Source organism: Ursus arctos, unplaced genomic scaffold, assembly GCF_023065955.2.
Source record: "Ursus arctos isolate Adak ecotype North America unplaced genomic scaffold, UrsArc2.0 scaffold_17, whole genome shotgun sequence".
Taxonomy (NCBI): Eukaryota; Metazoa; Chordata; class Mammalia; order Carnivora; family Ursidae; genus Ursus; species Ursus arctos.
In genome coordinates, this window is record NW_026622841.1 from 46265064 (window position 1) to 46292580 (window position 27517).

Genomic DNA, 27517 nt, shown 5'->3' on the forward strand with positions numbered 1-27517 from the left:
AGACTTCCTTGGATATCCAAGTAAAAATTATATATTTCAAGTTCCACCATTCAAAACATTTATTTTCTCTCCCTCTTTTTTAAAACTGACACAAAGGTTTAAAAGTAATGAGTCAATTTTGATTCCTATATATACTTCAAAACCTGCAAAGTCCAGACAAGTCCATGTTTGATGTCTTTTAAATAGCCTCTTATACTGGTTTCTCCAAGTGGATCCCCCACTTAAAAAAAAAATTAAATACCCTTCAGGCACGTCTTTGATGTTATCACAGTTGGACAATCTAATTTTATATGGAACTATGTGGAATACATTGACAAAGAACTATGCTTTAAAAAGTCTGCTTCCAGCAAATTTGCCTTGTCTGAATCCAAACGTTTTAAAATAACATACTAGTTTTTTTAAAATAGTGCTCATTCATTTGATACCTTTAAGAATCCATAAATAATTTTGAAATTGGAAAAAGTACGCTGATCAATCTAGTATTATAATATGCCAGAAATTATCTTTTCTCATCAGTTCACATATACATCTAATACCTACTATTCATAAAGCACATGGATGTTACCTAATATACTAAAAACTGCTGTATTCCTCTCTTAACATTTTCAGTATATACAAACTAACGCATTTTCCTGGGAGTGTGATGAGTATTAGAGCACAGCTATGAGTACACAATTTAAAAGAATCATCCGCCATGTAATATTTGTGAGTTTTATATGTTCTATAATCTGATGAATACGGCATGTTGTTTCTTATTAAAAAGTGTATTATTTATTTTCTTGGCTCTTCCTCATCATAAAATAGGGGTCTCCTGAAGACCCTGAGACACTGAGGAACATGAAGAAGAAATCTGCCAAATATTTTATCTCTGGTTAAATTAAACGCCTAAAAATAAAACTGGCCCAATTTTATATGGGCGTATACAAAAATTCTAAAATGATGATTATGTACAACATGGAAGAACAAGCACAGTTTAAATAACGAAATAACAAAAATACACCAGGTATAAAACACTATGTACATTGTGATCACAACAATACAACAAGCTACACACATTTCTTTTAAAACTATGAAAGAATGAACAAAAAAGTACAGATGTTCTTGTAGAATGATGATTTATTTTTCCTCTCCCAACTTTCTATGTATTATCTAAAAACAGAAATTTTGAAGTAAATGGATAGTAAAGTATTTCAGGATTTTAAACAGATATAAAATGTTGATATTTTCATATATTATGGGATTTAAAATACTGATATTCAAGAAAATATTCCATTGACTAAGCTATAAACTATACAATTTATTCAGATACCATTTATTAATTTTTTATTATGTGCCAAGCACTTTTACCTACAGGGATGTAAAGATGAGTAACATAGGGACTCTGCCTAATAAAAACTTAATGATCTTCTTCAAACCAGTTATAAAACAAAAGAAAGTAATTATTTGAAGGATAAAGAACTTAACTTTATGCTTGAAGGTGGCAGAATGCTAATTCTCTATCAAAAATGCCAATTCTCTATCTAGCAACTCAAGGATGTCTGGTCCTATTTAAATTATTTCAAAATATTGTATTAGCTTCACTTCCAGGTCAAAAAGAAGTTTTAAAATACACAGCAGTGACGCTCCTAGAATAAACTTGAAGCTGTTCTTATTGGTTAACCTTTACCACAGTATGATAAACCAAAAAGAGGATACTGCTGCTCTTCAACAGAAATTGGAAGGCTTTGTTTATTCCTTCCCAGTTTTAAAAGTAGTGCCTATAGAAGATTATTTTTTTTAAAGATTTTATTCATTTATTCGACAGAGATAGAGACAGCCAACGAGAGAGGGAACACAAGCAGGGGGAGTGGGAGAGGAAGAAGCAGGCTCATAGCAGAGGAGCCTGACGTGGGGCTCGATCCCATAACGCTGGGATCACGCCCTGGGCCGAAGGCAGACGCTTAACCACTGCGCCACCCAGGCGCCCCGCTCCCCAATGTCTTAAGCTAGATTTTCTGGGGGAAAACAGTATAGTCCAATGAAGAGCAGAATTAATGTAAAATATTCATATTTATTCTTGGCTATATGACCACGAGCATAGCTCACTTTAAAATTAGATCTTTATCACTAACAACAAATTTGAATTTCCAGTTTTTCAAATATTTGAAATGAACTAATCTGCCTTAGTCAACTAAACAGTTCCCAGAAATTGAGGAGAAAAGACAACAATCCTAGAAAATACATTCAATAAGGTATGTAATAGTTCATAAAAAAGAAATATAAATTACCCTTAAACATAAGCAAGGATGCTTAATCTCATAAGAGAAATACAAACTAAAACTATATTAAAAAATTGACATATATAGTAATCAAACAGAGATGTCTTTTAGATAAAGACTTGAACAATCAACTAACTATAAAGACATTTTAGATAATTGTGGAAATTTGAACTCTATCATATAATAGGTATTAGATGTTAATAACTTGTTTTGTTAGTGTTATAACGGATTTATTTGGTTAAAAAAGGCTTACTGGGGCAACTAATATTTGATAAAGCAGGAAAAAACATCCGGTGGGAAAAAGACAGTCTCTTCAATAAATGGTGCTGGGAAAATTGGACAGCTACATGCAAAAGAATGAAACTTGACCACTATCTCACACCATACACAAAAATAAACTCCAAATGGATGAAAGACCTCGATGTGAGACAGGAATCCATCAAAATTCTAGCGGAGAACATAGGCAGCAACCTCTACGACATCCGCCAAAGCAACCTTTTTCATGATACATCCCCAAAGGCAAGAGAAACAAAAGATAAAATGAATTTATGGGACTTCATCAAGATTAAAAGTTTCTGCACAGCCAAGGAAACAGTCAGAAAAACTAAGAGGCAGCCCACGGAATGGGAGAATAGATTTGCAAATGACAGTACAGATAAAGGACTGGTATCCAAGATCTACAAAGAACTTCTCAAACTCAATACACGAGAAACAAATAAACAAATCAAAAAATGGGCAGAAGATATGAACAGACACTTTTCCAATGAAGACATACAAATGGCTAACAGACACATGAAAAAATGTTCAAAATCATTAGCCATCAAGGAAATTCAAATCAAAACCACACTGAGATACCACCTTACACCAGTTAGAATGGCAAAAATAGACAAGGCAAGAAACAACAATTGTTGGAGAGGATGTGGAGAAAGGGGATCCCTCCTACACTGTTGGTGGGAATGCAAGTTGGTACAGCCACTCTGAAAAACAGTGTGGAGGTCCCTTAAAAAGTTAAAAATTGAGCTACCCTATGACCCAGCCATTGCACTACTGGGTGTTTACCCCAAAGATACAGACGTAGTGAAGAGAAGGGCCATATGCACCCCAATGTTCATAGCAGCAATGTCCACAATAGCTAAATCGTGGAAGGAGCCGAGATGCCCTTCAACAGATGACTGGATTAAGAAGTTGTGGTCCATATATACAATGGAATATTACTCAGCTATCAGAAAGAACGAGTTCTCAACATTTGCTACAACATGGACGGCACTGGAGGAGATAATGCTAAGTGAAATAAGTCAAGCAGAGAAAGACAACTATCATATGATTTCTCTCATCTATGGAACATAAGAACTAGGATGATCGGTAGGGGAAGAAAGGGATAAAGAAAGGGGGGGTAATCAGAAGGGGGAATGAAGGGGCGCCTGGGTAGCGCAGTCGTTAAGCGTCTGCCTTCGGCTCAGGGCGTGATCCCGGCGTTCCGGGATCGAGTCCCACATCGGGCTCCTCTGCTGGGAGCCTGCTTCTTCCTCTCCCACTCCCCTGCTGTGTTCCCTCTCTCGCTGGCTGTCTCTCTGTCACAAAAATAAATAAAATATTAAAAAAAAAAAAAAAAAAAGAAGGGGGAATGAAACATGAGAGACTATGGACTATGAGAGACAAACTGAGGGCCTCAGAGGGGAGGGGGGGGAATGGGATAGACCGGTGATGGGTAGTAAGGAGGGCACGTATTGCATGGTGCACTGGGTGTTATACACAACTAATGAATCATCGAGCCTTACATCGGAAACCGGGGATGTACTGTATGGTGACTAACATAATATAATAAAAAATCATTAAAAAAAAAAAAAAAGCTTACTGGAAATACATACTAAAGTACTTATAAACGAATTACGTCAGAGACTCCAAAATAACTGAAAGAGGAATAGAGAAGTACATGGAATACAGGTAAAATAAGACTGGCCATTTACTGATGATAATTCAAGCTGAGTGATAAGTATACAGGAATTCGTTACACAATTTTCTTTACTTTTGTAATATATGTAATATTTCCTAAACAAAACGGAACAAAAGACTTAAACTTTAAATTAGAAAAGAACGTAAGAGTACACAAACACGAAAGATTATAAAGGGGTGCCTGGGTGGCTCAGCCAGTAAGTGTCTGCCTTCGGCTCAGGTCATGATCCCAGGGTCCTGGGATCAAGCTCCTAGGTGGACTCCCTGCTCAGCAGGGAGTCTGATTCTCCCTCTCCCGCCCCTTCCCTCCTCCTCATGCTCTCTCTAATAAATAAATAAAATCTTAAAAAAAAATTATAAAAGTGGCTACCAGTTTGTGTTGGGGGCGTAACTTTTTTACTTTGTGTTTTAACGTTTTTAGGAAAAAGCTTAAGTTTAAAAAAAAAAATCAATAGATAAAACACGTAAATTGATACCTGGATTTCTAAATGAAATTACAGCCTAACTGCATCAGCAATCCTATATGCTGAAAGCAGGCTTTAATCAAACAGAATAACCTATCAAAGAATGAGCCCAATAGAGCAGTAAGGGATACATGTATAGTAGAGTTACTTGAACTCCAACCTTTCATAATAAAAACAATTAAAGAGCTTCTAATGTTTACTTCAGCTAGGAATTAAAAAAACTACAATAAAGAATTTCAGCAAAGTTAGAGGATACAAAATCAATATGCAGAAATCAGTAGTGTTTTTGTAAGCTAACAACAATTAGAAAAGGAAATGAGGGGTGCCTGGCTGGCTCAGTCAGAAGAGCATGTGACTCTTGATGTCAGGGTCATGAGTTCGAGCCCCAGGTTGGGTGTAGGGATTACTAAAAAAAAAAAAAATAATAACAAAGTTTAAAAAAAGAAAATGAAGAAAACAATTCCATTTACAGCAGCATCAAAAAGAATAAAATACTTACAAAGAGACTTAACCAAGGAGATAAAAGATTTGTACAAAGAAAACTATAAAATATTCCTTAAAGTAATTAAAGAAGACATAAATGAATAGAAAGACATGGATTGGAAAACTTAATACTGTTAAGATGTCAAAAAGACTACTCAAAAATATCTATAGATTCAATTCAATCTCTATTAAAATCCTAGTGAGGATTTTTGCAGAAATAAAAAATCTGTCCTAAATCCATATGGAATCTCAAGGGACTCCAAACAGCCAAAACGATCTTGAAAAAGAACAAAACTGGAGATCACATACTTCCTGATTTCAAAACTTACTAAAAGTTAAACAGTAATCAAAACAGTGTAGTACTGACATAAAGACAGATGTGGAGGCCAATGGAATAGAACAGAGAGTCCAATATGATCAAATGATTTTTGACCATGGTGCCAGGACCATTCAATGGGGAAACTGTCTTTCCAACAAAGGTGCTGGGAATACTGGATATCTACATGTAAAGGAATGAAGTTTGACCCTTTATATATAAAATATAACTAAAATGGATGAAAGATGTAAACATAAGAGCTAAAACTATACAATTCTTAGAAGAAAATGGATTTGGCAATGATTTCTTGGATTTGGCAATGATTTCTTGGATAAGACACCAAAAGTATAGGCAACAAAGGAAAAAAATAGATAAACTGGACTATATCAAAATTAAAAAGTTCTGCGCATCAAAGGGCACACATAAACAGAATGAAAAAGCAACCCACAGAATGGGAGGAAATATTTGCAAATTATGTATCGGATAAAAGATTAATATCCATGGGCACTGGTGGTTCAGTTGGTTGAGTGTCCAATTCTTGATTTCAGCTCAGGTCATGATCTCAGCGTCCTGAGACTGAGCCCCACATCTTGTTCTGCGTTCAATGGGGAGTCTGCTTGAGATTCTTTCTCTTCCTCTCCCTCAGTCCCACCCCTTGGTGCATTCTCTTTTTCTCTCTCAAATAAATAAATAAATAAATAAATACATCTTTTAAAAAAAAGATTAATATCCAGACAATATAAAGAACTTCTACAACTCAATAACAAAAAACAAACCTGATTAAAACATAGGCAAAAGGACTTGAAGAGACAGACATTCTCCCAATGATACACAAATGGTCAATAAGCACACAAAAAAACGTTCAACATCACTAATCACTGGGTAAGTGCGAATCAAAATCACAGTATCACCTTACATCCACTAGGATGGATATTACTATCAAAAAAAAAAAGAAAGAAAGAAAGAGAGAAAAATAGAAAATAACAAGTATTAGTGAGAATGTGGAGAAATTATAATCCTCATGCATTGCTGGTGGGAATGTAAAATGCTGCTATAGAAAAGAGTATGGTAATTTATTTATTTTTAGTTTTTTAAAGATTTTATTTATTTTTTTTGAGAGAGAGAGAGAGTGAGAGAGAGATCATGAACAGGGGGGAAGGGTAGAGGGAAAAGCAGATTCCCTGCTGAGCAAGAAGCCCCATGTGAGACTCGATCCCAGGACCCTGGGATCATGACCTGAGGCGAAGGCAGATGCTTAACTGACTGAGCCACCCAGGTACCCAAGTATGGTAATATAAAATTAAAAATATAATTCCATATAATTCAGCAATCCCACTTCTAGGTAGATACCCAAAAGAGTTGAAAGCAGGGTCTTGAAGAGACTACTTGTACATGCATGTTGAGAGCAACATTATTCACAATAGCCAAAAGACAGAAGCAATTCAAATGTCCAATAATGGATGGATAAACAATATGTAGTATATACAATGGAATATTATTAAGTCTTAAAAAAGAAAAAGATTCTGATACTACAATATGGATGAACCTTGACATTATGCTAAGTGAAATGAGCCAGTCACAAAAAGACAAATACTGTATGACTCCACTTTTACCAGGTACTTAGAATAGTCAAAATTACAGAGATAGAAACTGAAATAGTGGCTGCTAGGGGCTGGAGGCAGGTAAATGGGGAGTTATTGTTTAATAGGTAAAAAGTTTCAGTTTTACAAGATGAAGAGCTCTGGAATGGATGTGGTGATGGTTGTACAACATTATGAATGTATTTAATACCATTGAACTGTACAACCTGAAAATAAGATGAAAAACTGTATGTATATTTCATGACACTTTTTTAAATGTAAGTATTCCCATTCTCCCCCTTGCCAAAAAGACAAAGAAAGTAAGAATTTTCTAAGATTTCTTAACCATTTAAGTTTTCTCATGTTTACTTTCACCATTCTTTTTGTTTCTTTCTAGAAATTAGCAGTTTAAAAAATCATAAAGAGGAAAATAAAAGGAATCAGTATGTGAAACCTCTGTTACTTTTTTATAGTATCTCATTGTATCTAGCTGGGACGGTCCACAGCAGGCATAATGGTGCTGCTTTAGAAGGCTAGCATTCTAATATCTAACACATGATCGCAAACACATACATTGTTTACTATGTGCCAGAACCCCTCCCAAATGCTTTACATATGTGAAACTGTTTAATACAGTATGACATAGCTATTAATAGTATCTTTTATAGATAAGGAATCTGATGCACTATAAAGTTAAATAACTTGCACAAGGTCACCAACTTCGAGTGGTGAGATGGCTTTCGAATGGCCTCTTAGATGGCAGCCTCCATCCAGAACTCAGATTAAACAAGTGCATCACATGACCTCTTTCTGAACATAGCACTACTCCCAAGCAATAGAAGGCACTCAAGATGAAAATTTTAGACTAAATCCTAAAGACAAAGCGTAACAATCTCTTCAGCATAGTAATGTTTTACATAATCTGAGCCTATCTCCCTTTTTAGCATCATCTCCTATCTACCTGCCCAATAAACTCCCATCTCCTGCCTCATTCCCTCTGTAAGCTATACCAACCAGTCTACAGTTCCTTTGATTAAAAACAAGCTGTTAACTGCCAAACTTTGCACATACTGTTCTCTTTACTTAAAACATTCCCTCCCCTCCTCCCACCATCTTCTTTGTTTGGCTAATTACACTTCATTCAATTGTAAAGTCTGGTCTGACAGTAAATCTCACAGGCACCCCTGTTCTTCCTGTATGTTCCCAGATAACATGGTATACTACAAAATCTCTTAGAACTATAACTATACATGATTCATTCTTATTCACAAGTTACGGCATATGGTAAGTGCATCCCTTGAATAAGTGTCTCCTGAGTACACTGGGGCGTGCAAGAATACTGGGGTTCATGTTTCAGAACCCATTAATTAATGATGAGTCCATTATGATGAGGTTCTGCCAGAAACTACATTTACCACAGGAAAGTTCCATCACAGACCCACGTACTATACTTTAGATTTAGGTAGATCATGTTTAAATGGCACCCCAGTATAATGTGAAAGCCATAAAGCACTGTACTATTAAACCTATAGTTGCAGCAAGAAACAAATGTAATACCAAGCATTTCCCACGCATGGGGAAAATGTATTACGTTAAAGTCACAGAATTAGATAGATAATATCCAACCCTGAGTTTACCTTTAATAGAAGATTCTTTTATATGGAGTGCATTTTAATACAATCCCAAATAATATTTATATATTCATTCCAACCATAATAGCTGAATCCTCTGTACACTCATTGCACTTCATATAAACATTTTGGCTCTTATTTCATTATACTGTAATTATCTGTTTACATAACTCTATCGCTATTAGACTTCAGGCTCTCTGAAGGCAAACTGCCATTCACTTTTCTATCTCAGTGCTTGGTAGTAAAGATTCCCAAAGGCTTGGAGAATAACTTAAGTAGCATCTCAAAGTCTATAAAGAATCCTGCAAATAATTTTACAGAAAAAAATTAAGTTTAGAGGTTATATAACTTGGCTGAGATCATAGAGCAAATAGATAGATGAATCCAGAGTTCAAATCCAGGTCTTCAATCAACAATTTCTATGCCCTTTCCACTACACCACCACACGTTACCGTAAGTAAATAACTACAAATTGTGCAAGTACTACATCCTACAGTAGTTGTTTATAAAGCAACAGCTCAACCAAAACTGAGTCACAAAAAATTATAATAAACGTCCTTTAAAAATGAGATCTCTGAACTGTCACACAAAGTTAGTTATCGCTATTAGTATCAGTAGAATACTGCTATAAGTATTTTAAAAAAGATTTTACCTTGTACTTCTTTATCATGATACTCCTTTAGTTTTGTCCAAAGTTCCTTAAAATCATTAGATGTATCTACAGAACTAGGGCTTCCACAGTTGCTTCCAGAGATGTTCATCTTGCTTAATATGCTCCACACTTCTACTTGCCTAATGTTTTCTGACCTTTTTCTGTTACATTATATAGGTATGAAGTTGTCTTCAACAGTTGAAATACCTGAAATGATAGATTGCAACATAAATGAATTTTGCATTTATACGTATGTAATTTGAAGTCAGGATACCTTCAAGCCTACTAGCCAGCTCTTCTCAGGTTTTCCTTATTTACCTACAGTCAATCACTTTGAGAATCCGGGGGATGGGAAGTCAAGATGATTATGACGAGAACCCTGATTTCAGTTATTTGGGCCTTAGTTAAGCTAAATTTTCAGGCAAACTTTCTCTTATTACTCCTGGAAAGAAGTAATTACTTAAGTTGAGATGATCCTGCTATTGAGAGGTTTGTAGTCATTCACACTCAGTACCGATTGATTCACCATTCTAAAATAATTTATTCCTTGTTAAATTTTTGAGTTGATATGGAATGCAAAAAAAATGGAAAACATTCTGAAATACTCGACTTAAACATATTCACGTAAATATACAGACACGTTTTAATAGTCATAGGAGCACAAATCTTGTAAAAGAGCAAGAAAGATGATTGTGATTAATACACCTGAAGATTTGAATACGTTTCTCCTAATAGGAGAAATAAGTGAGCAAGACACAGGCACAGCAAAGACCTATGAATACAGAAATGTCTAGTAACAAGGCAAAAAGGGTAAGTCTATTTTGTCCCCCTCTCAGAGTAGAGGTAAAATGATTATTACTTGTGTAGCCCCCAAAGGAAGCAACAGGATACTACGAAGTTCAAGTGGATTCATAAATATTTTAATATGTGTCCTTAAGCTGAAACCACTAACTAGCTACTACTAAAAAAGTCGAACAATTAACAGGTCTACTAAATCTCACATATGGCTCTTTAGCCAATGCCTTATCATTGCTAATGTGCCCAAACTGATTTCAGTGTCTCTTACAAACCATTTCTCAAGTTCTCTGATGATAAGGCTAAATAAGCAATGACATTTCTTTTTTTAAGTACGCTCCATGCCTAATGGGGGGCTTGAACTCACAACTCTGAGATCAAGAGTGCCATGCTCAACCCACTAAGCTACCCAGGCACCCCAGCAATTACATTTCTAAAGGAACGAGATTGTGACTGAGGCCACTTTGACAAGCACTACAGAAATACTGCAAAAATACCCTTTTATTAAGCTTTTTTAAAAATTGTGATTTAGGCTTTTTTTGAGACAATCAGTGAAAACTGAACATGTACTGGATTTTAGATAATGTTAGGGATTATTTTTAATTGTCTTGGGTATGATAACGTGCTCATGTTAAAAAAAAGAAGTCCTTAGCTGTTAAAGAGTTATATACTGATATGTTTACAGGTAAACTCACCTGTTCTGCATTTGCTTTCAAATACTCCAGCTAAAATAAACAAGAAATGTTGGGTAAGGAAATGAAACAAGAAGGGCTACTTTGACAATCACTGAAGGTGGGTAATGGATGGGTCTGTCACAGAGTTCGTAATTCTAGTCTCTCTCTTGTGTACATTTATTATTTCGATACTACAGTTTTTAAAAGAGCGATTGGGTGCATGAATTAATATAGCTTTATTTCCAAAGAGGCCTGAATTCTACTCTTTCTTTCTTTTTTTTTAAAGATTTTATTTATTTATTTGACAGAGATAGAGACAGCTAGCGGGAGTGGGAGAGGAAGAAGCAGGCTCATAGCGGAGGAGCCCAATGTGGGGCTCGATCCCATAACGCTAGGATCATGCCCTGAGCCGAAGGCAGACGCTTAACGACTGCGCCACCCAGGCGTCCTTCTACTATTTCTTAACTCTAAAAGATAATAGGCCTATCTATTGTCAACGAAAGCCACCACTGGTTGTTTTACCATGTAACAGATACCGTTGTTTTACAGTCATTTTTTTAAAACTAAATCTTGAGAACTCTATAGAACAGCTACCGTTATTAATCTCATTTTAGAGTTGGAGAAACAGGCTTAAGAGATTAAGTGACTCGCCCAAGGTCATACAATTAGGTCCCACACTATGTCACGAGGGCAGGGGTAAGGAGGTGGGGGAGGGGACTCTAGTGATGCTAATTAACTACAAAATGCTTTAGCCCAAGAAAAATAATTATTTCTATTAAGTAATAGTTTAAAAAACAAAGTTTTAATTCCTTTAATGGATAATTTAAAATTGCATAGTATTAAATTGCTTAAAACCAATAGTGTAAAACAAGCATTTTGAAATATATCTTCAGAGGTAGTAAAAAAAAAAAACCAAAAAACTTTTTTCCACATAAAAACAATTTACCAACACAACACTAAACTTGCAAATTCTGGCTCGCAAAACCGTCTCCAACCTACCCTGCACGCCCAGCACTTTTGTCAATCTCTCTTTTGGCTTGAACCGTTATCGATGTACGGTGATGTGCCTTCATTTCTTAGAAATGCGCACTTGTGTCTCAAGATGCATCCCGGGCTCAAAGGTCTGTAATAATTTAATACATTTCTGTGCATCCTTCAGCAGTGTAAACCACCACAGTGAAAGTCCTCAGTAAAATATTTCTTTCCTGTCGCACCCACCACACATATTCTCACAGAGGCAGGGCAAGAGCCGCGTCTGGAGTGACACAGGTGCCGGAGATAAACGAATAGGGACTCGGGCTGGTCCTCTTACGAGCAAAGCTGACTGGGTCCAGAGGCTCCCATCCCAGGACCCGTAGCCACCAGTCTCTCCCGCGCTCCGCCGTCACCCAAAGTTCCAAGAGCCTGCAGCGCTACTGGCGCGGGAAGCGCGCACCGCGCCCCTCGGCGCATGCGCGGGGCGGGCTCGGCGCCGGTACGCGAGTCAGCCCGCGCGGGAGACCAAAGAACCACGGGGAGCGCAAGCTCGTCCTCCCTCCGACTCACCTCCAGCCGAGTTTAGCCGGGCTCCAGCCTGCTCCCTCAGGCAGTCCCAGAAGCCGCAGGGCTACCACAACTCAGGCGCCAAACGCCTAAGTTCGGCCGGCAGCTCCAGACCGGAAGTAGCCGCTACGACCCACCGCTTCGGATTGGGGAAAGGAGATTACTCTTTATTCACGGCTTCCAAGATTGCCTCAGAGATTCTCGAAAGCCCCAGAGGAGAAGCAGACACGGCTCCGGGGCTGTGAAGAGGCAGCCACTCGCTTTTCTTCCCCTCACGAATCTGCCAAACCCCCTCCGGGAAAGCCGGCCCCTCAGGGCGGCCCGCGCTTTCCGGGGTGGGGGAGGGCCCGAGGGCCGCCGGCCGGGTTGGGAGGCGCCCGGACCCGCCCCCCTTGGAGCCCTCTGGACGTCACGCGGGAGTTCCCGCCGCGTCACGCCCCTTCTTCTCGCCGCGCAGCGAGGCGGTGCCCCGCACTCCTCTCGCGGAGGAGCGGGGTAGCCGGTGTGGCCCCACGCCAAGGGCTGTGACTGAAGAGTGGAGCGCCAGCCTCTGCGCGTTCGCGAGCGGCTCCGGGAGCTGGCGGCGGCCACAGCATTTTGTTGAGATGCCCTGGAGAAAGCGCAAGCTTCCCTGTCTGGGGAACCTCAAGCCTTTGGTGTGTCTGACTTCAGCACATTTCAGGAAAGCGTGTATGAGTGGCCAGTACCACATGGAAAGTTAAAACTAACTGATGAGGGAATGGACATGGATCAGTCTTAACGTAGTTTCTGCCTTGTAGCTATTACCTGCAGTTTAGTGATGTGACCGGACAGCACTGGGTGGTGAGGCCATGTTAGCAAAAGGATGTGTATTTTGCTGAGGTTAAGTGGAAAGTTCTCCTGAGGACCCTGAAATGAGACGGAATCAGAATGACCAGCATAATTTGTTGGAACAACAAGCTTTAAATTAGGTAATTTAATGTTTTAAAAAATAAACACTTCCTGTAGCTGTTTGTAACGTTCAAAACGTTAGTATGTTTTCTTAATTGATTTCTAAAAGAAGCGTTTTAGCATTTAGCAGGTCTGCAAATGAAGTTGAAAATAAACAGAATAGGCTAGAATCACAGTATCTTTTAAACCAGTTCAGTACTTTTCTGTATACTTAAAAGATCTGAGAGGAAGTGTTATGAACTTTTAAAAGTTAAATAGTATTTAGGAAATCATAAATACAAACTGTAAAGGTAATTTTTCCACTCCTTCCCGATGTTAAGGGATGGCTATGAGAGCTTACTGCTTTGGAATTGCACCCAGCAGGATGTTTCTGTACCATTCTAGCAATGCTATAGGAACATTGGTTTCTTTAGGGAAGAGGGTTGCTGAATCTTCATTACCCTATTATAGTAACTATCATTTGCTTCCAAACTTTGTAAGACTTCATTCATAATACTTTTAAAGAAAATGGGTGAAAAATTGCCATTTCTAATAATAACACAGGCATAATTCCTTGTATAAATGTTTAAAATGGAAATAGTTTTGTTATAAATGGAAAGAACTTGTAATCAGTTTGTCATTTAATAGTACGTAGAAATAACAGTGTCCTTGTGGTCCAAAGAAAAACTGAGAACAAATTGACCTAACCTGTTGCTCTGGCCTCTGCCCTCCACTGTCCAATGAATGTGTTTATACAAGTTAGAATCCAAAGAATTAGCCTTGACACCTTTTTCCCCTTTAATCCCCATATCCGATTTATCACCAAGTCCTTTCAGTTTTCCTTACCAAATATACCCCAAATTAATCCCCTTCTTTCCTTCACCACCACCGTATTCCAAAATAGCACTTTCTCTTACCTAGTCTGCTAGTCTATTTTCCATATCCACCCAACCCAACAAACCCACCTAAACCTTTCTCTTCACTGGTGTTCAGAAAAAAAATTTGAGTATTCTCAATTCATGCATATATTTAAAATTTAAATTGTATACATGTAAAAGAAAAAATAGGGGTGCCTGGCTGGCTCAGTCTGTAGAGTAAGTGATTCTTGATCTTGAGGTCATGAGTTCAAGCTCCACGTTGGGCGTTGAGCTTACTTAAGAAAAAAAAAAAAGATAAATTGTGTACATGTATTGTTGAAAAACGGTATATTGTCTAATGGATAAGTCAAGCTCTGAAGACAGACTTCCTGGGTTTGAATCCTGCTCTAGTACTTCCTTACCACGTGATCTTAGACTGATTTCTTAACCTCTCTGTCTCTTTTTCTTATCTGTGAAATGAGGATAATAGTACCAAACATACAGGGTTATGAAGAGTAAATGAGTTAGTGCGTGTAAACTGCTTGGTACAGTGTTTAGATGTACAGTATGTGCTCCGAAAAAAAGCCCTTATTAGTACTTCTGAGCTAAGTCTCGACTTACAAAGACATTTTTTAAAAGGATGAGAAAAAATGGAAATCTAATATTTTTTCCTGCTCCCACCTTAAATTTTACCCACTTTGAGACCACTTTACACTGTAGCTACTGTGATCTTTCTGAAAAATAAATCCGATAATGGCTGCTTAGATCTTTCAGTGGCTTATTGTTACTCTGAAGATAGCCCTTTTGAACTGCCCTTACTGTGTTTCCAGGCCTCACTGACCTTTTAGTGTCTCCTAGGTCTTTGCATTGCCTTTGCTTCTGCTTGGAATTATGAACCAAACCTACCTCTGCCCTTTGCCTAGCTATTTACTAATATTTTTATCTTGTTTTAATAGTCTTTTCTATTAGATCCTCTTATAGCACCATGTACCTTCCCATCTTGTGCTTACTAGTTTTAATTATTTAATTAATTCTCTCTCCCCGCTAGACTAAGTTTCTTGAGGTCAAAACCACGTCTTGTTTACCTTTTTGTTGTTGTTGTTCACCTTTTTATCTCCAGAAACTAACTCAGTGCCTGCCATAAAGTCAATACTGTGTGGATAAACGAATAAATTGAGAATCCCTTGCAGGATTAGTATATTTTATGTAAGTGGAGAAAATCTTTGAATCCGTTCAAAATTCTTTAGATTCTGCATGTGAGATTTTATGATGGTCACTTTAGCTGTGGAAATGGTGGGCATACTCATAGATATTGTCTCCCAATGGGAGCTTTAAGCCCCACGTGGTAGAATAATTTATGAGGTCTTAAAGATATGTGAGAAAACTTTATGGCTTTGAACAATGCTTTCCAAACTTTTTCAATGCTTAGAAAATGAATATTTGTATTATGTATTGTAATAAAAAGATAAGGCTCTTCCATCCAGAGGCAGCAGAAGTTGGAACTTCACACTCCCCCACCCCCCCACCCCCGGGTCAGCAATGGTCCCTTGAGGGCTGGAATTTTAATGTCCTAGCATACCTATAACTCATTGGAGGCCCCTGGTTAGGGTGCTCAACTTAAAAATTGTGTGGTGAAATAATTAAAATGGTAAATTTTATATTATGTACATTTGCACATTTAACCACAATAAGAAAAATTGTGTGGTAGCAGTGAAAACTCTAGGATTCTTAAAACTATAGAATTTTGGAATTTTAAAATCATCTAACTCAAATCATTTTAAAACTGAAAACTTTTGTTGATTCTACAATCTGCTTTACTCCTACAGTTGGGTAGCTGAGGGTTGTAGAGGGATAATCACATAGCAGGTTAGACTGATATCACTGAACTTACGTGGTTTCAAACTTCATGTAGGGCATCAATTAATTCTTAAAATAGCCTTCGTTCAGCTGCTTTTGTTTCCTTTGCTGTCTTCTAGACCTTCTACTATTTACCTCAAGCTTTTGTACAGTATTCTCACTCAGCAGATACCCTGGCCTCCAGGTTAAACAGGACAGATGGGGTCAACAGGTGTGATCTCCCTGCATTTACCTTTTCCTTTCTTAACTCTGTGAATTAGGCAATACCTTTTTGCAGGTAAAAATGTAACTCGAATCCGGTTGCTTCTCCCCACCTCTTCTGCAGCCACCCTGGGCCAAGCCACCAGCATCTCAAACCTCTTCTGCAATAGCCTCTTTTTTTTTTTTTTTTTTTAAGTCAACTATCGTTCTACTTCCACTGTTTATCCCTTACAATGTATTCTCCAACAGCAGTCAGAGTAGTCCTTTAAAACCAAAGTCAGGGGCGCCTGGTTGGCTCAGTTGGTTGTGTGTCTGCTTTTGGCTCAGGTCATGATCTCGGGGTCCTGGGATTGAGCTGTGTGTGGCTCTCTGCTCAGTGGGGGAGTCTGCGGCTCCTTCTGCCCCTCCCCTGCTCATGGGAACGCGCGATCTCTTTCTCTCTCAAATAAATAAAATCTTAAAAACAAACAAACAAACAAACAAACAAAAAAACAAACCCGAAGTCAGAACAAGATGCTGCCCTGCTAAAAACATTCCAGGATCTTCCCATCACTTTAGAATAAAATCAAATCCTTTTCCATGGAGTCAGGACAAGTGAATCACTGTATTATATTGGTGTTATCTCCTGAATAATAGTTTTGAATTAGCGCTTTCCTTTCCATTCCTTTATGTCTTTGTGTAGGCCCTGATATTTGTTACAGAGACTACAGACTCCTTGCTTCCAGTCTTCATTGCCTTAATGAAGTCTCCACACAGCTGCCAGAAATCTAAACCATTATTTCTGATCCTGGCATTTCCTTGCTTAAAACCCTTCAGTGGCTCTCCATTGTCTAAATGTAATCAATAAAAAAATTATTCATGAGTACAGCACAACTCAATTTGGATTAGCTGTGTTTCAAGTGCTCAAAGCCACATGTGACTAGTGATTACCATATTGGGCAGCACAGGCCTAGCACAGCATATATAATGAACAAATGAAAGTCAAATGAACAAGTGAGGTTACATGGTTTACCTGAAGAACCAGGATGGAGCTAGGACTAGGACACAGATAACTGATTCCTAGACTAGGCTATTTCTGCTGTTTGTGCTGGGCATTTCTCATCTCTTTCCCACTCCCCATTCCTCTCCTCCCACCCAGCATTGAAGGCCTGTATCCCCAGGCAAAAAATTTAAAAGTGATTAAACCCGTTATGATTATTTACATAATACTGTCCAGTAATATGAACACACACATTACTAGTAAACTAGGGTGAGCTGTCTACAGTCAGAACTATTTTAAGAACAAGACAAAAGGCTGTTTGAGAAATAAGAGGGAAAAGAAGTTTTGAGACAAAAGGAAATTATGTTAACTGTCAGCATTTGTGTCAACTTGAACACTTGATTTAGTTTTTTAAGTTGTTTACAGTAATTACTAAGTGTTGTTTAGGGTAAGAGTACGTATCAGTTGGTGATCTTGCCCCAAGTGCCAAAATGTTTTGTTTATGATTTGAATTGATGGTGGCAAGATTCTAGTTGGGTTGAGCAGTTTTATAATTGTTTTAAGAGATGTATTTAACATTCTACAAAGGATATCAGTATTACAGTTTTTATTTTGACAGTCTTAAATGGTCATTCACTTAGCTACTTCATTTCACGTCAGTAATGGGTGAAGTTTTATTAGATATATAATTTGTCCAATTTGGGAACTATCTCTATATTTGATAAAGATTTCTATACACTACACAATATGCTCTATACTTGGTTAGTTGCCTAGGTTTAAATTGATGGAAGGCTGATCAAGAATGCTAATGATCCGTTACTGCAAAATGATTTATTGTGAATGGAAAGGGGCTTCTTTTCTTCCAGGTCAACCATTTTATAATATAGTGGCTGCTTGGCAACCTTTCATACCTATGCATATAGGTCTATGAAGCCCAGGAATTTTGTTAGTTAGCCCTTATGTCTCATCTCCTAACACTGACATTTATAAGAACTTCAAAGCTTAAGTGCTGTGGAGCTGATAAGAGAATTTAAGAGTGATCACTAAGACTGTAGAATAGAAAAGTGGATTTTATTTTGAGAATCTTGTAAAACTAATATTTACATTTTTATCCAGTAAATCTAGTACTGTACTCGCATTCTGTATATATGTGTGTAATGCTACCATGATGGAAGCTGTGGGAACAATATTTACATACAGTAATGTAAATGGGAAGTATTATGAAGGATTAACTGTAGGAATAAGTCACTGACAGTTGGACTCTATTAATTAAAGCATTCCTTAGTAGGTTCACAAGAGCTAAGACATTTAATATTCATTGATTTGTCCACTTTTAAAAAAATAATTCACATCTTACATGCTATTTTTTCCATCTGTGAATTGATGAATTTATTCAATCCTGACAAATAGTTGTGATCTTTAATGTACTCATGCCTCACAAATTACAGATGTGTTTACAAACACACTGACAGACTTTGTTTCTCAATTTTTCTCTGTTCTAACTATGTTTGAGAAAAACAGACTTTGCTTAAAATGCCAGCTTTTTGCTTTTCCTAATCCATATGTCAGTCTAAGGTTAAGGAAGCTTTGATAGTTACCTTTCCAAAAATGGTTTACATTCAAAATTTAGTTCTTTAGAGGAGACCTTCAGTTTTGGCCAATACTTAGTCAATTTTACTTAAGTTATAGTCAGAAGTATTAGAAATTAAATTATGTTTTAATTCACTTCACCCCCTTGGTGACTGTTTTTGTGGATTATTTAGGATTCTAAGACAAACCTAATATGCTTCGTATCTAAAGTGACCATATCCCTTGGCTTACCAGCAACAGGTCTGGTTAATATCTATTGTTCTGGTTTAATTATTAATAGGGCTCCTGTTTACTCTCAAAAAATGTCCTGGTTTGGGTGATAAATAATATGGTCAGAAGCTTTAAGGTATTTGAAATATACATTAATAAAAAAGGGAAGATTTAAATGACTCTTTGTAGTCAAGAGTATTTCCTTCACAACTATGTACAGACCAATCTAAATTATTTTTAAAGAATATTTTGGTATAGATAATATAAGCCATAAAAGGATTGTGCTTTTTGACTTAATTGATACTACTCTGAAATTCCCTGTGAGTGGAGAAGTGGTTTGTTTAATACTGATAGGAAATGGATTCAAAACAATTAGCTATAGTAAAATACAAACTACTTTTCCTACATATCTTCTCTTTGAATCTAAAAATCACTGTGTCTTAAAGGTAGAACAGTTACAGTTTTCATCTTTTCACACAGGTTGAGAAATTAGGTGGTTTGACTAACACTGTATGTACAAACTAGTAGGTAAATTGACCCAAGACTCCAAACCCAGTTTTCTGGCTATAAATCCTATATCTATGCTCTTTTTAGTACACGATGCTATTTTTGAATAATAAAATCTACATAAAGCTTATTCTGTGCTTTTCTATTTTTTTAACTTAGAAACTGTTTTTGAGAAAATAACCAAATAAAGTTTCTGAATTTTGATCAATAATTTTACCTATCAAAAAAATTACCTACAGGCTAATTTGCAGTCCCGGTCCATTTTCTACTTACTTCAGAAAACTTATACGAGATCACTAAAAGGACTTTAAAATTTGATAGCAATGTAAGTCTCAAAATTTAGAAAAGGAAAATAAATTGGGCTCTCTCAGGGTTGGAGTGAAGTACCTACTATATGAACCAATCTCAGTTCATTTTGTAGACTTTTTGCATTAATGATTGTACTTAGTAGAAATTATGGCACATGCGTTCTTTTACATGTCTTATAATGGTGGACATTTGAGAGATGAATATAAATTGACTTTTAATGAAATTAGCAAAAGTGTTTGTACTAGCTTTCCCAGCCCTAAGTTTTAGCTTCTTCCATGTTGTAAGCTTAAAATTAAATTGTTGGAGGGGTCTTGAATTATGTTGTTATCTCAGAAGGGATCAGAGCAGGGAGTGCTCCAAAACTCTTGACTATGTTCTACATCGATGATAGCATATAGACATATTCCTGGCCTGAAGTATAATGCAAGTCCTGAGCTGGAGACAGGACCCAGGATTTAAGATTTAAGCTCTAGCCCTATCTCTGATAATCTGCATGTTTCCTAGACAAATCTTATTTCCCCAACTGAAAAATGAGAATACTGATACTTACTGTGTCCAAAGGAATTATTATAAGAATGAAAATAATATATGTGAAATTTCTTTTTTTTTTTTTTAAAGATTTTATTTATTTATTTAACAGAGAGAGCACGAGCAGGGGGAGGTGCAGAGGGAAAAGCAGACTTCCCACTGAGCAGGGAGCCCGATGACGTGGGGCTCCATCCGAGGACCCTGAGATCATGACTTGAGCCGAAGGCAGACACTTAACCAACTGAACCACCCAGGCGCCCCTATATGTGAAATTTCTTAAGGAAGGCTTCATAGAAGTTTGAAGCAACTTGCCTCTTGGGAGCAGAGTGGTAGAAGGCTTTCCAGACAGAAGGCATGTGCAGAGTTTCTGCTATGGGGAATCATCGTGAGTTCTGCAAACTTAAGTATGTAATAATATATTTGTATAGGTTCACAGTGGGAAATCAGCAGTAGCTCCACCTAATTTGTTGAATGAATTTTAATTTTTAGTAATAATCCTACTGAGCAAGTAATTTAATTTCTCTGTGCTTCAGTTGTTTATCAGTGATATAAAGATAATATATACCTTGGATATTTTGCATACAAGATTGTTGACAGGATTGAATGATTATAAGTATATCCAAACAGTATAAGAAACTGTGGTTAATAGTAGATAGATTTAAGAAGTACAGCTTATCAGAGAGATCTCTTCAATTGCTAGTTGTGTAATTATAGTGAAATTATTGAATTGCTATGAAAATGGAGACATTTATAATTATAGAAGGGAGTAAATTACAACTTAAGTGCTTTTACATATCTTACTTGATTCATGTAATCAAGTTTAAATACGTCGGATAGAATTATTATATTGGTGTTATTTCTGTTATATTCCAAGGGACTTTAAAAATCATCTAGCCCAACTGTAAAACTGTATAAAAAGGAGAAACTAATTTCTTCATGTATTTTAGAAATTTGTGGTTGTAAGAAATTATTTATCTAACAGAGATTTATGATCTACTCAGCTTCAGGTGCAAGGGGTGTTGGCATCAAGTTGATTGTGATCTGAGCTAATTTAGTAAAGATCTGAGTATATTTGATAACTCCTTCTGAAAATAGTATCTCTTCTTAATGGCCTTTGTACAACAGTATGTGTCCTCACTTTTTTTTATTTCTATGCCCTTTTCAGTCCAATTTTTCTATTTCACCCTTATGAATTCGTTAGCTAATTTAACCACTAAGAGAGAGTTATTTTTAAAAACTCAGATATTTGATTTTAACCTAATTCAAGTTAAACAAAAAGATGATATGCTTTTAATTAGATTTCTTTTTTATTTATACCTATTTCTTCCTCATTTTCTCTAAGCTAAGTTTTTATAATTATGCAACAAATATGATATTTACTTAAGTAAAGCACATAACTGGCTATTTCAGTTTTCTGTTTTTAATCTACTTGACTAGAGCCTTCCTCTAATGTATTCTTCAGAGCCATGCTCCAAGATCACATAAAGGTTATAATGAATTAGTTCTTGTAACCAGACCCTCTTGGACATAGTCCAACACAAACTTGTACTATTCAAAATTCTGTGTTTTGCTATAATGAGAAGTGTTACTTGAGGGTCCAATGTAGTCGATCTATTTTTACTATAATTTTAGCAATGTAAACTACACAATAAAGCGTTTGGATCAATACTGGACATAAAACTATTTACGGAGTACATCCTAAATGTTCATTTGGTGCTGTCTGGCCCTTTAAAAATTGGCAGCCAAATTCAGGAAATGAAATGTAGTTTATTAGAAAATACCTTTCTCACAAAAGATCAAGTTTCAGTGCATCTCAGGTTTTGTGGGAATGGATCAAATACATCAGACAAAAATAAGCTAAAGTTCCTCGCTTGCCATTTGAAATTGCTTTACTCATTTCTCAGAAAATCTATTTTAGTTGCATAGTGTATTAGTTAAAATTATATTGGTCAATTAAGGAAAAAGCAGTTTGATCCTATTTGTCCTATGATAGTGAGGTACTGGACACCTCTTGGACCCTGCTTGCTTTAGCCATTCCAGTGGCAGCTGGATTCATGAAGGTGAAACCTGACAGCCCGTTACCTGGTTTTCTGCCTGGGGGCTTCTCTGAGGCCTTTGGAAACAGAAGCACCCCCTGAAAGTGTGAGGAAATGAGCAACCTTATGAGGCAACCCTTAATTGACGGAAGTCAGAACTGGTGGATAAATGCTTCTCTCTCACCTTGTGGCAGGCAGACCTAAGGCAGCTTTATGGCTCCTTAGGGTCCTGAGATTGAGCCCCGTTTCCGTGTATTGAAGGAAGCACTCCAGAGTGCCTTTCCCTCCCTCCCCATTTTCTTCTAAACCCCAGTTCTTGTTCCCAGGGATGACTTCTCAAATAGAGAATTTGCATATAATCTGGAGGACTCAGGCTCTGTTTTCCATGGGGAACCCACACTAAGAGATAAAGGTTAAACATCAGATTTCCATTTCAGGGGTGCCTGGCTGCCTCAGTTGGTAAAGCATGTGACTCTTGATCTCAGGGATGTGAGTTCAAGCCCCATGTTGGATGTAGAGCCTACTTTAAAAAAAAAGAAAAAAAAGATCTCCATTTCACTATTTTTTATTTTTAAAGATTTATTTATTTATTGTAGAGAGAGACAGAGTGCATGCAAGAGGGAGGCACAGGGGGAAAGAGAGAGAGGGAGAGAGATTGAATCTCAAGCAGACTCCCCATGGAGCATGGAGTCTGAGGCGGGGCTCAATCTCTGGACCCTGAGATCATGACCTTAGTTGAAATCAAGAGTTGGATGCTTAACCAACTGAGCCTCCCAGGCGCCCCGTGCATTTCACTATTTTTAAGTTATTAATAGAAAATTTAGCTTTTGGGGGTACCTTCTGGCTCAGTTGGTAGAGCATGTGACTCTTGATCTTGGGTTTGTGAGTTCAAGCCCCATGTTAGGCATAGAAATTACTTAAAAAAAAAAAAAAAGAAAATTTAACTTTTGAAAGTTTGCATGTGTGGGTGGGACAGTCAGATGAATTGTATGCAGTAATTTTTAAGGATATTAGTATGACCCAAGACTGATTGAACTCGTGCATTTGAGACTGTTTTTCTGATAGTGATAACAGTTTGATTTGAAGGAACTTATACACTCCTGCTCAGTCTCTTATAGGGAAGAGAATCTTGCCACTTTTCAAACTTTATTGGACATTAGAATAATCTGGAAAATATGTAAATATGTAGATTCATAGAATCTACCCACCAGAGATTCTAATGTGATATGTCTAGAATGGAGTTCAGCAATCTGCATTTTTAATAAGCATCCTCTAGATGAGTCAGATACTCCACAGACTACACTTTGAGAAGCATTGATACGTTATTACAGTGATAATGCTGCTGAGGATAATCTGTGACTATGGAATAAATGAAAGCCAATTTACTCCACAGGGACTGAATTAGTATCAGGATACCATTAATCACATGTTCTAATAAACTGAGCTAATAAACCACAGACTGGGCAGTCAGATTAAAAAGATAACCCAATTTTAATTTCAGAGTCACTGTGCTCTTCCTCTATAGAAATTTGATTTGGTATTACTTACTTGCCTTTAACGTTAATATAAACATGTGGTTTGTTATGGTACCAATGAACTGAGAATTTAATTTATGCTAGATGTGTTTAATTTACACTTATTGGTGGAACTAGAACAACACGCCATTCATCTCAAAGATGTAAACACTCACATCTTAACAAGTAAAGCTGTGGGAAAAGAGACTGATACAGTCATGCTGGAATGAACTGACAGGTTTTCATGCTGAATGGCCTGTAGCCAGGTCCCAGTGGTAGTTCAGTATTGTAGTTAAAAAATAGTGTACTTAGACCAAGCAACATGTGTTTGTTTTAAATTTTGTTAAACAATTGCTTGAAAAGTGACTAGAGCAGAATTTTACAGCTCACTAAAATGCTATGTAGATGGCATTTACCACTCAGTACTTATTATATTATTGAAAATTGGTTACGATATTAATATTTTTAAAGATGTGACTAAGATTTTACCATTTACTTTTAGTTAGGAGACCTTGCCCTCCAAATTTAGACCTGTATATGTTAAATGTAAATTTTTTATGAAGATCCACATCAGAGAATTCTGTAATACTGTTCCATGTCTGTATATGTTGTACGGCGAGCTACATAGTTACTGATGTCGTATTTCTTAATGTTTCAAGATTCATTTAGAAATTCATTAGATTTTAAATGTTTTCATGTTGGAGGGAAGTGTTTCTCACTCCTAATCTAAATCATTGTAGTAACGATAGGCAGAGAACCTTCAAGGGAATAGACTTAAGATAGAACTTTGAAACTAAAAATTTGCCATGCACGTTATATTTTCACTTTGTCAGTAATACATAACTTCTAAGGTAATAGTTTTTTGATTACTTTTAAGTCTGTATGTCTTTAAGGATGAGCTATAGCATTTTCTATTTCCTAGTCTTTGATCCATAGCAAATTTGGTTGTTAGTGCCGATTTATTGAAATTAGCTATTTTATGCAGAAATTTTGAAAAATTATTCTTCTTCTCCTTCTCCTCCTCCTCCTCCTTCTTCTTCTTTTTTTCAAGCCCCAATGTGGGGCTTGAACTTATGACCCCAAGATTAAGAGTTGCATTCTCTACTGACTGAGCCAGCCAGGTGCCCTTATAAAGAAATATTTTAAGTTTATGTTACTCCCTGCCTTCTTTTCAATTATTTATAGTAATATCCACTCTAAATGCATTAAAATAAATATGCAAATTGAACACTAATTTAATGAGTAGTCAAATAAAGCTAAATTGTTTATGTATCTAATAAAATAGTTTTAATAAGAATATTATATAATTAGTGAGCTACATTGGTGTAGTGGTATGTTTGTCTTTAGGTGTACCATCTACATACAAGCTTTTCACTTAAAGAGAAAAACAGTTTTGGGCTCCTGACTGGCACAGTCACTAAGTGTCTGACTCTTGGTTTTGTCTCAGGTTGTGATCTTGGGGCCCTGATCTCAGGGTCATGAGATCGAGCCCCATGTCTGTCTCCATGCTTAGCAGGGAGTCTGCTTGGCATTCTTTCCTTCTTTCCCTTCCCACTGCTCATGCCCAGCCATGCACGCGCTCTCTCTTTCTTTCAAATAAATAAATAAATCTTTAAAAAAAATCTCTCAGGAAATTAAAATTGATTGCAAGAGCTCACTAAGATCAGTTTGTGTTATAAGTGGATCTATTTGTTGGTTCTAATATCAATTCATATCTATTTCCTGCTTTTTATTTACATACTGGAAGATGTGCCATCAACCCAACTTTATTTATTTATTTATCTTTAAGGGGTTTTGTTTTTTGTTTTTTTTAGTAATCTCTACACCCAGCATGAGGCTTGAACTCATGACCCCAAGATCAAGAATTACATGCTCTTCCAACTGAGCCAACTAGGTACCTCCTTGACCCAAATTTAGTTAGGCAAGCTCTTAGAATGTTATGTCACACTATTCTGAACTCCCTTTTGACCCTTGACATAACATTTGATAATATCTCACATGTAAACTTTGCTCATTGGTTTCATCTTTTAATCAATGTATCACTTATTTAGTATTACTTTTAGGAAATATGAAATCCTATTCTATCTTCCTTCTTACACCCAACACATTTTGGACTCAATCTATCATTATTTATTATCAAGAGAATTAAATATAATTTAATATTGACCTACAATAAATTTAATTCGGAAGAGAATCTTTTGGAGGAGAAAACATATTCTAGAACCCTGAAGAAATAATTCAATTAGTACTAGAAAGAACACAAGCGTTAGAGCATATAGAAATCTTTGGCCCACTAATCTGATGTCATATAAAATAGTAGATACAATTAGATATGAAATGTCTTTGAAAAACCTAGATATGAGGCATAAGTAAGGTATAATTTGTACTGCCCATGCTACAGTTCCTTCCTTTGGTATAGATGATTGGAATTTGAAATTTTAGTGGTTCCTGGCTGGCTCAGTCAATAGAGCATGCAACTTTTAATCTCAAGGTTGTGATTTCAAGCCCCACATTGGGTGAGGAGCCTACTTAAAAAAAAAGAAAAAAAAAAAAGAGACTCTCCTTTACCTAAGGAACCTATCTGCATAATAAGGCAACCTTTATTTTTCCAAACACTTCCTTTCACCTTCTTGCTAATGGTCTTCCTCCCCTTTGTATCCTCATACCCTACCCCTCTCCTTGCTCATATAAACTTCATGTTGCCTGATTGTCTTTGGAATTTCATGTCCATGTGGCTTCCCCGAACACCCTAAGTTTGATTTTCCCCTGTTAATCTGTCTCACGTCAATTTGATTCTGAGTCCAGCTAGAAGGACCATAGGGCAGAGAAAGGCCTTCCTCCTTGACATCTTCCGAGATTGCTAATTTAGTTTTTATCTCTCTGACAAAAATAAATGTATATTCCAAGCTAAGTTTTGACTTCTCTTAGTTAAGCCATTTATTGAAATTGATTATGTATTCTTTTAAAGAGATGCGAAGGATAATGACATTTGTTGCACCTACCGTGTTCTAGTGGCTATGCTAGGTGGTTTAGGCACAGGATCTCATTTAATCCTTCCAAAACCTGAGAGAATGGTATTAGCTACCTTAACTTACAGATGGAGGAAAGAGAATTCAAAGTTAAATGATTCCCAAGGGTAAACTAATTTGTAACAGCCAGTATTAAAATCCATCTTAGTTTCACTCAAAAGCTCGTATGTTTTCCAGTATAGTACCTTTTCTCTTGATTGTAACAATGAGAAACATATGAAGTGATTATTTCTTAGAGTCCACTTGGACTGAACTAAATTTACCAAAGTTAAGCATCCCTCAGGTAAAAGTTTACCTGTGAAAAAATAAGGGGCTTAGGAGAATTGACATTTAGTTCTAGGAATCAGAATTGGAATTTTGGAGCCTTCGATTCTCAAGCTTTCTTGTGGTCCCATTTCTTTGGAAGTCCTCAAGTTAAAAACATTTAAAACAAGTGTGCAAAGCACTGTATTAGCAGGTTCTATTACCTCTAAAATGGGTTTTGAATCCTGCAATTCTGGTCTTTATAACCTTATTGATTTTCCTGCCAATTCTAATTTAATTTAATTTAATTTAATTTAATTTAATTTAATTTAATTTTATAGATTTTATTTATTTACTTGAGAGAGAGTGAGAGCCAGAGAGATCATGGAGGGAGAGGGAG

At 36.7% G+C, this 27517-nt stretch overlaps 1 protein-coding gene and 1 long non-coding RNA gene across 7 annotated transcripts in view; one reads left to right on the plus strand and one right to left on the minus strand.

The window, feature by feature from the left end:
* RBBP8 (RB binding protein 8, endonuclease) overlaps positions 1 to 27517 on the minus strand; it is a 104362-nt gene that overhangs the window by 73530 nt on the left and 3315 nt on the right. Inside the window, exons 1-3 of one of the 6 annotated variants that reach the window (XM_044382878.3) lie at positions 12352 to 12756; positions 10828 to 10857; positions 9338 to 9544 (exon numbers count right to left, since the gene is read on the minus strand). In XM_044382878.3, coding sequence (XP_044238813.2) covers positions 9338 to 9446 — 109 coding nt within the window. In that variant the 5' untranslated portion in view covers positions 9447 to 9544; positions 10828 to 10857; positions 12352 to 12756. Of the gene's footprint in view, positions 1 to 9337; positions 9545 to 10827; positions 10858 to 11805; positions 12256 to 12351; positions 12757 to 13134; positions 13237 to 27517 lie in introns of those variants that run through there. The other 5 variants (XM_057313199.1, XM_026496081.4, XM_044382879.3 and 2 more) reach the window with 5 other exon arrangements.
* LOC130543937 (uncharacterized) lies at positions 12684 to 26056 on the plus strand. Its single transcript, XR_008959722.1, has 2 exons — positions 12684 to 13298; positions 20408 to 26056. It is a non-coding gene; the product is annotated as an uncharacterized LOC130543937 (long non-coding RNA).